The following is a 14044-nucleotide window of genomic DNA, read 5'->3' on the forward strand; positions in this document are numbered from 1 at the left end:
TTAACCTTGTCATTTCTTTGGGGAAAAACTAGTTTCAAATATTGCACGCTTTATTAAAAACAGCTATAGCAGTGTAATTGCTTAGGGAAAAAAAATTCAATATACTGAAAAATCTTTGTACTCGACCATTAACCTCTAATTTGTTCTTGTAAAAGTTATGATACCAAATGAATCTTCTAGAATCCTTCACAATTCATGCAACCTTGGTGCCTTATTACACTAATCTAAGGTAACCACATCTTATCTCCTCTTACTAACCAAAAGTGCAAAATTTATAGAATATTACCCCCCCACCAATGGACAAATTAACAAGGGATGAGGTTCAAAATCACGACATGCGGAGACTTTTCCCTTTGCTGAAACAGTTCCACTCATGTTAGATAACTCCAAACGATTATCCCAGGGCGGATTCAATGGCCGCTGGATCAACGAATGGGGAAAGTCGAGGGTGGAAGAATGGTACTGGCTAACTCTTCGTTCACTTTAGGGAGCGGAGGCATCTTCTTCATCGTCGAGTCCATGACGTTCAAGCTGGACATTTCAGATCATCCATAAGAACCAACATGAAGGAATAAATAGCTAACGATACAACAAAAGAGAAAAAGAAATCAATGCTAAAAACTATGTATAAATAGATGATTTAACACCCAACAAACTCGTCGAACGTTCAAGTAGCTCCAAAACCCAGTAAAAAGGGTCTAAATTTGATCTTTTAACACTCGCTTTGACGGGATTCTTATGCTCCTAACTTGTAGAACTAAATAGAATCCAAGAAGTGGCACCTGGAACTAATCATTCGACCTCATAACATTTCTGATATCATGAGGCTAGGTGTTCCATGCACCAAACCCAATTTCATTTTCTAAAGTTGAAAGGATAAAATTTCTGGATAATCATATAAATCAAACAACTCGAGATGACTTTCTCCGAGGACATTATTTTAATAATCTCCATCATCTAAGCTTGTGCTTCCTACGTAATACACACTGTTAACTTCAAGAATATTTGTGTTATAGTAGACTAGACGGCGACATCTTCAAGATAACTCGTTAGTTACTAAAATTCACAGCATACTTGTAAACAAAACAAGAATACGGCACCAGGAATCAACTGATTACGTACTTGTTCGATATTTTGTAAAGGTTTTCTCGCGCTTGATTCAGAAGTCCAATGTTTTCATGTATCTGAAAAATAAGAGAAATTGCATCAGCTTTTTCTCGGAAGAAGCACCTTTTCACTTCTAATAATTCTATCTGTGTTATGTTGCAAATATAATATACACAGAACGAAAATATCATGCTAGGAGATGAATGAATGCCCCGTAAAATGAATATTGGCAGGTAAAAATGTTCTGACCTACTTTTCCAAAATGCTATACTTGACCTGATGAGCAGAAAGATTCGACGATATCTGTTTAAGGGCCCAAGAATTTTGCTGAATAAGCCGTTGAGTGACACCAGTGACATCTGCATATAAATCATCAATGCCTAAAGAAGCTGAGAGGTTAATTTCGATGTAAACAATGTCCAATATTGATATTCTAAAATATATGCAAAGTTTAATGTTTTTAAGTAGCAAGTTTTCTTGTGCTCTTAAAAGAAAAGAGTGCTGCAGCATCAGTCTAGACACTAGCATTAAATCTCTTCTCTAACCTCAAATTAAGAAGAATGATTTCTACATGTATTAGGAAAAATGACTCTGCGGTAGTCGCGGCTTCAACACATGCATAACTCGTTAGAGTTTATTTGGAATTTCTTGTCGTGGAAAAAAAGAGAGAATAAATTTGAATTAGTACAAAATAAGCTTATGTTTGAATTCAACAGATTCTGAGCAATTCTGCTTGCTACTATTCAGCGTCTATGGGTGATGAACAGGAAGCTTATTCTAATCTACAACTGGGGAAAACCGAGAAATAATTGCATCTATTGATTTAGTCCCACATCAATGTAACATTAAAACGAGAAGATTTTCTATATTCATTTAAAGAAATGCAAATTCTCTACGTTGCACATTGGTACCTCACATAAATTCCTTCACGATGATCTCTTGAAATTGACTTCACAGTTTTCTATTCCAATAAGCATGGCATGTTTTTTGAAGCTTTCAGACCTTTGATTATACAAAAGTTCAGCTTTTATGAACATTAATATTGATTTCACATCAGAAGTCAGCCACGAGTTCAATTCTTCTAGGAACTACTCCAACCCCGGCAAACCATATAATCAGCAACCAATACCATATTAACTAATTAGAACAACTTCTACTAAACATTGGAAATAGAATACAAGTATATATGTTGGATATTGAAAACATCTTGCTTTCTTATCATTAAATAGCAAAAGCCTCTATTACATTTTTTCTCTTCTATAATATATGCACTTTGTGGTGATCTTTTAAGTTCCTTTTGTGGCACTAATTCAGCTCAAATCAACACTTCCCCCAGTCATTCAAGCATAATACATTTTTAGCTTGTTGGATAAAATTTTATAAGATCAAGCCTATTTCCTAAAACTCTTGTCAATATCGACTAAGCAGGTCTCATCTCAAATCCCATTTGGTCTTGGCAATTATTTTTCAATATTGCACTATATTTCGACATTGATCAGTAAGACCCATCAACTTCAAAAGGTTGTTTAATCTTCTTGAATATCTGTACTGCAAATACTTGGTGTAAGTAAAAACTATACCTCAAGTTTTCATTCTTTTTCCATAAACACAAGTGCAAAAAAAATTAGTTCACAAACTTGTGGCCGTTTCATCTGAAACATTCTTTCTTAATTTATAATAATAGCAAAAGCATCTAAAATGCTGCAGGAAACGAGAGATCCGGACAAGGCACAAAATATGCCTATTGTGTATAGTCCTTGCAAGTTGCAACTACTTGATATGGCACATCTTATGATTTATACATTTCTAACATCCACAATGTATGATGATAAAAATTTGTTCCTACCATTGTATGATATGCCATCATCATAGCTATCAGAAGCCATTCCTGAAGCATGAGAAAAACCCGACTGGATGGCGAAGCGAGAAGGCTTTGCTGAAGAATCAATAACCTTTTCCTGAGAAAAAAAAAATATAACAATTTCCTTGAGCTTCTGAAGTCTATGTAAGAGATCCACTGAAATAGGCATGATTAAACTAATAGATTATATAGTCTAATAAGAATCAATTAAAGAGTCCACAATGACAAAAACAAGGGTAATTGGCGGGAACAAATTAAAGATTGTAAGATTAGCCCGACCTTAATTGGTGATTGGAGTTATTCATAACTTAAGACAAATTTCTGTAAATATCATATCAATTTACTAAATCCTTACATGAGGGCCAAAACACTCACGGATTCTGTAAGAAAAGTTCACGAATGTTTTCCTAAATTCAAACTGTAAGGATGTGATATTACAGATCGGACCTATAGGAATAATACTGCTCTGCAACTAGAAAGTGAATGTTTATTTGTATCACAAGAAGGAAACACAAATTTTATCAGCGCGATGTCTCCAGGGGAAATTTGAGAAGCAAATAGTAGGCTTAAACATTTACACTTAACATATTAATGTTTCCATCAAATTTCTAATGGCGCACTGAGAGCATTAACTAATTTCTATAATAAGCTGTAACAAATTTGCATGCAATGCTTGTCTAGACTAACATACTGATATTCAATAATTAACTAAAGAAAAAGCACAAACCTTTCTTTCTTTACTTTTCCTTACATTGAAATCATCTTTCCTTCTCTTGGTGATTTCTTTCTTCTGAAGGCATGAATAGATCACTCAAGACAAGTATATAATGATATGTCAAATTTGTGTTAATCTATCAATAAATAAGTAAAACCGACTTAAAGTTGTTAAGTACACATTGTCTCAGGAGTGTGGGGTTGAGCTTGAACTTCATCTCAATCTTTTCCAACGAATCGTAACAAACACAGAAAAAGCACAAACATCCAAATGTTCTTAGAAATTAAACCATACAAAACTAAATCACTAAACAAAGAAACTCAAAAATTTCAGGAAAAAAGATATAAATGAATAGCATTTGTTATATGAATTTTGTCAGTCAATGGAATGAAATCCCAAAAATAACAAGAGCGAGGATCCCATATCCCATATTTTCAAAACTCGGGCATAAATTGGCCATTGGATGACATAATTACGCATTTCTACGCTCGTGTTTAGCATAAGAGAGCACAACCACGGTTGAACTCAAATAAGTCTAGCTCTAGAATTTAGAAGGATGGTGAATAAAAAATTCACCGTCATCCATCTGCAGCGCAATGCAACATCGCGAACTGTCTTGTTATTTAGCTGCACAGCGATCTTTGCATACTGGATAATGTTTGACTCGGAGGCATATCTGCAATGAATATGTTGCAACATGAAAAAAATCAGGAAAATAATTGCCTTGGGCAATTGTATCATGATAATTCTCATGAAAAATTATTGCTCTTGACCAAGACTCAGGACAGTTTGAAGGCTTGATAGTGAGAGACAAAAACGCTAAATACTAAAGATTATCGGCAAAAGCATTGAAAAGCTGAAAAATTACTTCACCTTTCATCTATAACTTTTTTAGATGCAAACTATACTTCAATATGTTTTTTCAAGTGATGGAATGGTCATCTTGGAACAGATTTCTCATTTCCCAGTCACATGTCTTGGATATATGATATTCAAACCGTCATTCTTACAAATTATTACCCTAACTTTTGTTCTTTGTTAACAGTCTATTTCACACATAACACTTCATATCGCTGCGATAATTTCTCTTATAATGCAAAATAAAGAATACTATGCTGGGTGAATGTTTGTATTGTATGAACTCTTGAAAACCCCATCAGTAATTTCCAATTCACTAATAACCAAGGATACCATTCTTAAGCACAAGTCCAGCCCCAAATTACACTGCCTAAATAGTTTTTTTTTTTTTTTTTGATAGGAAACAATATTTTATAAATAGTTCATTTCTGCATATTCATACATCTGAGTGTGAATGAAATTGTCCTAGTCTCACTCTAATCCCCTCCCCTTCTCACGCCAAATGTTAAATTACGATGAAAGAAAAAGGAAAGAGTATTCTCAGAAGAAAAGCAACTTTATCTGCATCAATAGATCCAATCTAAAAAGAAATTGTAAATATTTTTTCCAAGATGCGACCGATAACTACAGTTGATGTGGTTAGTGGTGAGAAAGCCAGTTTAATGATTACCCCATCACACTTTCTTGACAAGTAAAGCAGACGAAAAGAAAAAAAGGGGGAACTTAGCAACTAAGAACCCAATACCTCAAAAAAACCAAAGAAATAAAAAACATAATAAATATCTACCATATCCGGAAATCCCTCGCAATAAATGATCTAAAATCTGTCACACAAATCACATTACTCGTTCCAATAATAGCAAGAAAATACCCGAATAAATCCTAAACCGTATAATAAATTTCATTATAGAGTCTTCGCATGCAAACCAATATACACCACGAGAATTAAGTAAGACACAGATAGAATCAAACAAATCACAAATCTCAACAAACTGCAGCAGCATCAAGAACTTAAGAAATCCAACAGCAAATCTCTTTAATCGAATAGCAAACTTCCAAATAAAAATCAAGAACTTAAGAAATCCAACAGAAAATCTCTTTAATCGAATAGCAAAATTCCGAATAGTAAAAATCAAGAAATAAAGATTCAGATTATCTCACTTGGCCAAACCTTCCTCCAACATAGTTTGTTCCTCAGGAGTCCACTCCATAGAAATTGTCTGTTGATGCTGAAAAGTCGGCACACCCCACTCCCCACTAACCGAGCCTCCATTGTATGGAGAAACGGAGCTATGCCCTTGTTGTGTCCCTTCTTTAAACGCCCCAGTTGAACTAGCCATCAAACAACTACACACACGAACAAACCAAAAAGAAAAAATCTCAAGAACCAAGATTGAAAATCCCAAGAAAAGAGGAAATCTCAAGACATACCGAAGAAAAATGAAGAATCCTTTCACCAAGAAAACAAGAATTGAGGAATCGCCTGGATTGGAATAATAGTTGAGCAAAAAGATATTCTTTTCAGTTTGAGGAGGGCTCTAAGCTCTACTGAATCAAGGGACTTTAAGAGTATGAAGGGCCAAAAAAAGCAAGAAGGAATCTCAAAAGTGAGCTTAGCGAGGGTGTAGTCTGTGAATGGAAGCAATTTTTGGCGTGGCTATTTATATATTTTGGTTGCATGCGTGTGTGAAAATGGGACCTGAGATTTTGTTATTTTCCAAATGCGATTCGACGCTGCAGAAACAGTTCGTATCTGTGTGTGAGATTTTTGGGGAAGATTGTGCAATTTTAAGCTCGTTACCCCATCCACAAATTTATTTAATTATTTAATCAATAAACTCAGGGCTAATGGATCTTGATTCTTGAATTATATATATCATCCAATTAAAAAATTATATTTTGCAATATATAAATATATACAATTTATCTTTTTTTAAAAAATAAATAAAGATAAAATATCTTTAGATTGTGCTGGATATGTGTGCGGGAGTGGGCGCTGACACATTGACAGCATATTTTTCTTCCTTGTTATTTTTACTTTCCAAAAGAAAGTTTTGTTCTTTTTGCTTTTGGATGTACATATTTATAGAAATATAAATAATTTAAAGCTCAAAATAATATTTAATGGGATATATTGGGATGTGTGGTGTATCATAGGTAAATAATGAGCAGTGTTATTTAGTCATTGGCTGGGATAAAAGTTTATGCTTTAAACTTCAAATTTCGGTGCCATGTTAAATTTTTTTAAAAAAAGAAAAAGAAAAAATATATATATTTCATATTTGGGTGGAAAAGTTCAAATTTACAGTACCTACCACTAATGATGTGGACATCATGCGACTATGATTACATACATATATATATGTACATATATATATATATATATATATATATATATATATATATATATATTTATGTATAATATTCTCCGATTTTTATGTATATTTTTAAATTTTTTAACGATCATATCACCTCAAATAAAAAATATTGTAAAAACTATTTTTAAAATTTACTGTTTTTGATATGATATATTTAAATTTTACAAAAACATCATTTAATTTCGAAAATTAATATATATACACATATCACGAGCTTAATAAATAGTAAGTAGATATAAACGAAATTGACTCTATATCCAAACACATGTGGACGGATCTTGGAGTTAGTATGCTACCACTAGTCACTATAAGCAACAAAGTTGGAGCTGGCTACATTTAAATATCATATACACCATATTGGAGACAAGATATATATACATATATGTGTATATGTATATATATATATATGCAATGGTTTATTCTTTTAAAAAAAAATTATTTATAAAAATGATAATGGCCTCTTTATGCTGCCATGTAGAGTACATATCTTACTTTACTATTTAATTAAAAAGCCCCTTAATTGATTAACTAATTTGCCATCAATTTAGTGAAATCTTAATTAATTTTGAGTAGTTCTCTTGTGAGAAGGTCTCACGAATTTTTGTCTGTGAGACGGGTCAACTCTACGGATATTCACAATAGAAAGTAATGATCTTAGCATAAAAAATAATATTTATCTATTGAGATATATTTATAATATATTAATTTATTTGGTGATTACCTCAAAGTAATACGTAAGTTTGGAGGATCATATTTGAAATCCGTGCATATATTAATTTATTTTTCTAAGAGATGTGTATTCAATATAAGAGATTTATTGATTTTTAATGACGTTTGTAGATTTTAAAAGTCTAGATGTATTCAATTAGGACTTTTACATACTTCATAGAAGTCTAGTGATATTCAAAATAAACTTTCATAGAGTTTTAAAAAGTCAGGTGATATTCAACATTGACTTTTAAAAACTCCCTCAAAGTCTATAGATATTTAGATTTTCTATAGACTTTTAATAATTTCATGGAATTCATTAACATGCAAACATTAAAACTTAAATTACAACTATAAATTGTCAAAAATTGTATTTGGTTCAACACAAATATTTGAATTGATTTTTAAAACTTCTAACTCATACACAAGCTATTTATTTATCTCTATGTCGCTTCACATCACCTCTCTTCTTATCTTCTCTCTACTTATTTTCTCTTCTCTCATCTATCTATATGATTCTCTCAAATTTTCGAAGTATATCTATATATTTTTTCATCTTTTCTTTTCAAAATTTTCATTTTTTGGTTGATTGTTCATTTAATAATTTTTTGTTTTAATATCATAGGAAATTTTTAATTCTAGAATTGATTTTGTGATTTTTACTTTATACAAATTAATGTAATATTTAATAATAATAAAACATGATTAAAAAATTGTCGTTTAATTCTTAATAATTGAATAGCCTGACAACAACTATGATTTTTTAATTTTTTTTAGCATTTTCAATTAATATATAAATTATGATATTTTTATACAAAATTATATCCACCAATGCTAAATAATATTTTTTTCACATATTTATTATCAATTCAAAAACAAGATTACAGATTAATCAATTGATGTATTTTAAAAAATTTACAAACATGCATACAGACTACATATCCATATAAATACAAATGTAAGAATTAAATAATTTAACTTTTAAATAAATATATTTATTTATTAATATAAATATTAAAAATTATTTCAAGTTGAATATATTATATATGTCAATTAATTATTGGTTCATAAAAATTAATAAAAAAATAATATATTATAGGTAAGTACAAAATTATAAAATAAAATTTCACAAAATTCTATAAAAATCTTATAAAAAAAATATACATGAATCTACATAAATCTGTTTATAAATCTGTGAAAATCAATAAAAATTTATCAATTTTATAAAAATCTATTATTTGAAAAAATCATTGAAAATTATGAAAATTTTGAATTGAATAAAGTTTGCTAAATGTTTGTTTAAAAAATAATTTAATAATATAAAATATTTACGGCGGAGCCGAGGGTGGTAACGGATGTGGCTGCAGCCACGATGAGGAAGGGATGATGTAACGGTGACGGTGCCGAGGTTCGGAAAATGAGCAGCTCAACGTATCTCCCACTCAGATTTGCCTTCATCTTCTCCCTCTCCCTCGCCGGCGCCGGCGCCACCTTCACCAAAACCCGTCTCAATCTCGTTAATATTGACGCTCTCTCTCCGCCATCTAAGCCCAAAGCCACTGTGTCGGACTTGCTTTCTCTACTGAGCACACCACAGAAGTTTCATTCCGTCAACTCACAGGTTGCACAAGACATTTGGTCATGCTTCAAATTCCTTGCGCCATTTCCTCCCTATAACGAAACACTATCAACTAGGCGATCGCTGAGTTCAAAGACAATTTTTTCGTCGAATCGGAGCGAAGAGGATATCGATTATCTGATTTTGTCGCCGCCGGAGCCATTATTCGAGCTTGCTAGGCTCGCCGTTGACTCTGGCGGAGACCCGGGGGCTATTCAACGAGCTCTGGATCCAACCATTCTCCCTGTCAGTGCTCCTATTTTTGCTCATTAAACATAGACTAGTGCTTAAAGGTTGCAATTTTAGCTGTGCATACATACATTTCATTCAAGCACCATTGAAAATGTTTACCATTTGACACGATAATTTCTTGACTTATGTAGCAGTGACGGTGATATTTTTTCCCCGGTAAGTGTGAACTTGTATTGTTCGCTCATTGATTTATACACACAAACCTTTCGTTTCCTCCTCTATCCTCCTTTAAAGTATGTATGATGAGTGCAATTTGGGAGGTACATCGTGTGCGTTCTTAAAATTATGGTGCATTTATGATAGGTGAATCTTGCTATTGAAGCCTTTCATATGAGGTATTCAAGGTGCCTTAAGGAGTATATAACAACTGAAATTAGCGGGCGAACTTCTATGTTATTAGGAAATGTGCAGGTGGCAGTGCAATTTAAAGGGCCCGTTGTTAATTGATCTGTTCTGCTACTTGCAAAGTGTGAATGTTAATAAAAATTGGAACAAAACTAATAAGAGGGATCATTGTTTAATTGGTACAGGTTCCTGATGTTGAAGGATCGAATGAAGATCGATGTGAACTTACCAGAACTCCTTACGGGAGACATTTTATAAACGAAGTATGCAATATTGTGTTGATAGCTTTTGGTCATTTAAAATCTTGTTTTGCATTTTTCTTTGTTAATGTAGTGTGTTATTTTGTTTTGTAGGAGTTGAATTCTTACATTGAATTTTTGTTCGAAATTATAGTCGAGCGGGGTCCTAGGGTAGGGCTGAATGTTTCTTTGAGTCGCTATGACTTGTTCCATGGTCACCTTTTCCTTGCTGCAGATTCTGGAAGGCTTGGTATACTGTAAGTTGGCACATGGAACAATATACATATTTTCCAATCTGTGAACTCGCGATTTTGATAGTTGAGAACCAAACATTTCAGAATTTCAGTGGTTCATTCTTGTTTGCTCAAGTTGGAATTATCTTTGGTAATCGTGCCCATGGGTGGGACAGAAATCGTAATAGATTATTGTTTTGGTTTTGGAAATACTTAAGAAGGCTCACAAAGAAATACCGACACAAGGGTTGTAGCCTGTATTTGGGCTTCTAAGAAAATCGCAAGTGTTACTTAGCTGAAATTCACGTTACATGATATTAATATCAAAGCAAGATACGATGTCATGCTTACAAAAATTGGATGCATGAATATTGTTTAATTAGTGGCTTATTTGCTGGTCCTAAATGCAAATATTTGCAGATTTCATGCGAGAGAATATCCTGCATATGACAAAGAAGTTTTTCCATTCAATATGGGCTATTGCCAAGTTGGTAAGTTTGGGTGAAATTAAAATTCTTTAAAATTTATAAATAAAACATAAAAAAGGACGATGCTGTGGAATTTGAGGAAGAATATTTGATTCTGCTAACTGTGATAGTGAGCATTCTCAGGGTCTCATGTTGCTTATGATGATTCAATGAATCTAAGAAATATTTTGTGGCTGGCTCCATTGCCAAGTAATTCCACAAAAGCATGGCTGGCACCAGGTATCACTCCTTGTTTGTTATTTTGCAAAAAATATTCAATTAGCAGATGCTTTTATTTATTTTATTTTATTTTTTTGACCAAGTATTAATATTGATTAGATGATTATTCTTTAAAATGATGTTTTTGTACGGTAAACACGCAATGATTCTTGTTCATAATTCATGCTACTGCAAAACATTTTTGTTGAGGATAAAGAAGGTTATTTAAAGAAAAACTAGTATAAGGCCGTCTCACGTGTCAGTTTTGTGATACGGATCTCTAATTCGACCCGACCCATGAAAAAATATTGCTTTTTGTGTCAAAATATTACTTTTCATTGTATATATGAACCGAGATGACTCGTCACCGTATCACAAGACTACTCTTTTAAAAAGAAGCCATAAAATGTGGCTACTAGAGTTTAAATTTCGTCTCTTTTTAAAATATAAATAACTATTTCCACTATTTTAATTATGTATTAAAATAAACACACTCGAAGATTTTGCTTAAAAATTGATTTTTTAAAGCCAAACATTTTTTTTTATCAAACTAACCCTAACTGGAATTATTACTTTTGTGTTGGGTGTCTGGACTCTGGATTCTGTTGTGAAAGGAAACTTATTGAAAACATTATCTTATATCTACTTTGAATTTAAATAATTGGCTGAATTAGAAATATCTTAGCCATCTCATATACTCCTTTTTTTCATATATTCTCATTGAAGGAGTCCTAGTTGTATTAGATGCACATCCTGAGGGAATCATATACCAAGATCTCATACCTGATTATGTTCAAATTGCTAGGACACTCTATGAAGGTAGCTTTCATTTAGTGGTTCTGTGAAACTATACAAACGTTCATCACCTCCTCACCATTTCTTGAAATTAATTAAAAAACGGCATAATATATATTTTATATTTTGTGGTAGATGATTTTGGGGAAGTTGTGGTTGATGTTAACTATCTCAACGTTGGAACCGACGTGCCTAAATTTCAAGTCTTCTTATGCTGATACCTCCTGCTGGTACGGTAAGCTTGAATAATTTTGCCACTTCAGATATAAGTTTAACATCTTCATGCTCCCGCTCCCAACATAGAAACAGTCTCTTGTTAATTTCTATTACAGAATAATTTCTATTACAGAATCTTAAAATGCTGCTTCTTGTGCCAGTATTATGAGCAGACAAGTGAGACAGAGATGTATACCACATTGCCCAGTATTGGAACACTGGAGCAACATTGCATCATAAAACGTCATAGAAGGTTCTATAAGCGAAATGTGGTTAGTTTTATCTTGGTGGTAGTAACTTTGTTGTAGAGTTTGAGTGAAATTATCTGACAAATTGATCACCTTTTAATAAAATATGATGGAAGTAGGCATCGTCGTAAATCTCAACCTCCAGCTTGATTGATGCTAAAAGAAATCGAGCTTGTTGAGCTCGAGATTATGTCACTTGATATGCAATTTTATGGAGTTGGTGTTCGAAATTTACTACTCGATTAAACATATTGCAATAGTATATTATACAAGTCTAACTTGAATGGCCTACGCCTCGGACTCGATTCGTGTGTGCACCAGTAGGCTTGATACTTTGATGGACACATGCACAGTTGCTTCGACCATCCCTTCTGTCCGGTACAAATTTTATCGCATACACCGATAAAATTATGGTTTGATCAACTTTCTTTACAGGTTGACACTGAAAATGACATACAGAGCCTACAAATAGCACACAAGAATTTAGCTCCTTAGTCCATTTGCTCGAGTTCGAATCAAATTTTATGGTGGGGAGGAAGAAAAGGCCAAAGTTAATTATATTTTAACGGTTTTCATAATATTTAAAAGATTGATATTTTCAATGTATTTTTAACGTATAAAAATAAAAAGCCCAAAGTTAATTGTTGTGATGCTCTCTCTTTCTAAATTTCCACTATTTCTTAAAAGTAGTGAGCATCAATAAAGTAAAATTTGTGATTCTATGTATAGATTAAAAAATAAGCCTAGTTCCAATTAAAAATAAAAATATACGTAAAGATGACATGAAAGATCACTATAATATAATATTATCAATAAAAAGATTATCCAACTTTGGTTTTTTTTTTTTTACTTTCTCAATTGCATAGCTTTCCACTGTTAAATTTGTGCAAGTTTTATCTTTTTAAAACTAGAATTTCACTTTTGTAATTAATTATTAATATTAATAAAAATTAGTGTTTGAGTAATTATTTAAAATTATTATGATAATAATGAATATATTTAAATTTTAAATATTATTACAAAAAATTATTATGTAAAAAACATTTAGATAATCTGAGATAACGTTCAAATGAGGATATCAATTTTTTTTCGTTAAATTGATTTCTTTATATGAAATGAGTGGAATTGTTACTAATTTAAAAAAAAAATTAAAAATCATATATTTTTTTGTCTTTCAAAATTTTAAAGAATGATTAATTATTATTATTATTATCATCATTATCATCATCATCATCATAATCATCATCATCATTATCTATCATATATTCATAAATATGTTTAAATATGTTATATTTGAGTGTATAATTTATTTGTTGAGATATATTTATATCTATATCTATATATATATATATATATAAAAGCAGAGTTTTTGCTAAAAATAGTAATTTCCCGCCAAAATCTCATTTCTATAAAAAGAAAGATTTATCATCAATATTGAAATATGTGCACTGCAATAAATGATCACTTCAATTATTGTTTGCATTGATTATATCAGTTCATTTAATTCAATTTTGAATTTAATTAATTTTTATATTAATTCAAATATAATTTATGTATTAAATATTTTTTTATTTTTTTATTCAAATTAAAACTAGACTATATTAAAATTTTTTGCATTAATTATATCAATCGGTTTAAGTAAAAACTATATAAATAAATTTAAAATAAAAATGATTGTAATGTTCAGTATTACTCATGAAGTAAATCATCCAAAAATAAATTTGCTAATTTAAGTAATTTATTTCTCAAAATACTTACTAAAAAAAATACTATATTTAATTAGTT

At 31.4% G+C, this 14044-nt stretch overlaps 2 protein-coding genes across 7 annotated transcripts; one reads left to right on the forward strand and one right to left on the reverse strand.

Annotated features, from left to right (window-relative positions):
* Positions 1-86: 86 nt before the first annotated feature.
* Positions 87-6334, reverse strand: LOC140835108 (uncharacterized). Its single transcript, XM_073200475.1, has 8 exons — positions 5973-6334; positions 5703-5888; positions 4260-4359; positions 3696-3758; positions 2954-3065; positions 1384-1466; positions 1123-1184; positions 87-531 (listed from the first exon to the last, which is right to left on the reverse strand). The coding sequence occupies exons 2-8, from the start codon at positions 5879-5881 to the stop codon at positions 426-428; spliced, it is 705 nt and encodes a 234-aa protein (XP_073056576.1). The 5' UTR covers positions 5882-5888; positions 5973-6334; the 3' UTR covers positions 87-425.
* A 2600-nt stretch (positions 6335-8934) lies between these two features.
* On the forward strand, positions 8935-12506 carry LOC140835109 (uncharacterized). 6 transcript variants are annotated; one of them, XM_073200479.1, is made up of 8 exons: positions 8935-9491; positions 10028-10105; positions 10196-10338; positions 10735-10805; positions 10926-11021; positions 11727-11819; positions 11931-12030; positions 12105-12506. In XM_073200479.1, exons 1-7 carry the CDS (start codon positions 9045-9047, stop codon positions 12011-12013), a joined length of 1011 nt encoding a protein of 336 aa, XP_073056580.1. In that variant the 5' UTR covers positions 8935-9044; the 3' UTR covers positions 12014-12030; positions 12105-12506. The 6 variants fall into 6 exon arrangements, with proteins under 6 accessions (XP_073056580.1, XP_073056577.1, XP_073056578.1 ...); XM_073200476.1 differs by having other exon boundaries at positions 12145-12506; XM_073200477.1 differs by having other exon boundaries at positions 12173-12506.
* The last annotated feature ends 1538 nt before the right edge of the window (positions 12507-14044 follow it).

Source organism: Primulina eburnea, chromosome 6 (assembly GCF_022965805.1).
Source record: "Primulina eburnea isolate SZY01 chromosome 6, ASM2296580v1, whole genome shotgun sequence".
Classification (NCBI taxonomy): Eukaryota; Viridiplantae; Streptophyta; class Magnoliopsida; order Lamiales; family Gesneriaceae; genus Primulina; species Primulina eburnea.

Excerpts from the sequence above, each read along its gene's own strand:
- LOC140835108 (XM_073200475.1), bottom strand. The coding sequence starts at position 5,881 with ATGGCTAGTTCAACTGGGGCGTTTAAAGAAGGGACACAACAAGGGCAT. Across the intron at positions 3,066-3,695 it reads GGAAAAGTAAAGAAAGAAAG|GAAAAGGTTATTGATTCTTC; the intron begins GTTTGTGCTTTT and ends TTTTTTTCTCAG. Across the intron at positions 1,467-2,953 it reads TGATGGCATATCATACAATG|ATGTCACTGGTGTCACTCAA; the intron begins GTAGGAACAAAT and ends ATTTATATGCAG.
- LOC140835109 (XM_073200479.1), top strand. The coding sequence starts at position 9,045 with ATGAGCAGCTCAACGTATCTCCCACTCAGATTTGCCTTCATCTTCTCC. Across the intron at positions 10,106-10,195 it reads GGAGACATTTTATAAACGAA|GAGTTGAATTCTTACATTGA; the intron begins GTATGCAATATT and ends TTTGTTTTGTAG. Across the intron at positions 11,022-11,726 it reads AAAAGCATGGCTGGCACCAG|GAGTCCTAGTTGTATTAGAT; the intron begins GTATCACTCCTT and ends TTCTCATTGAAG.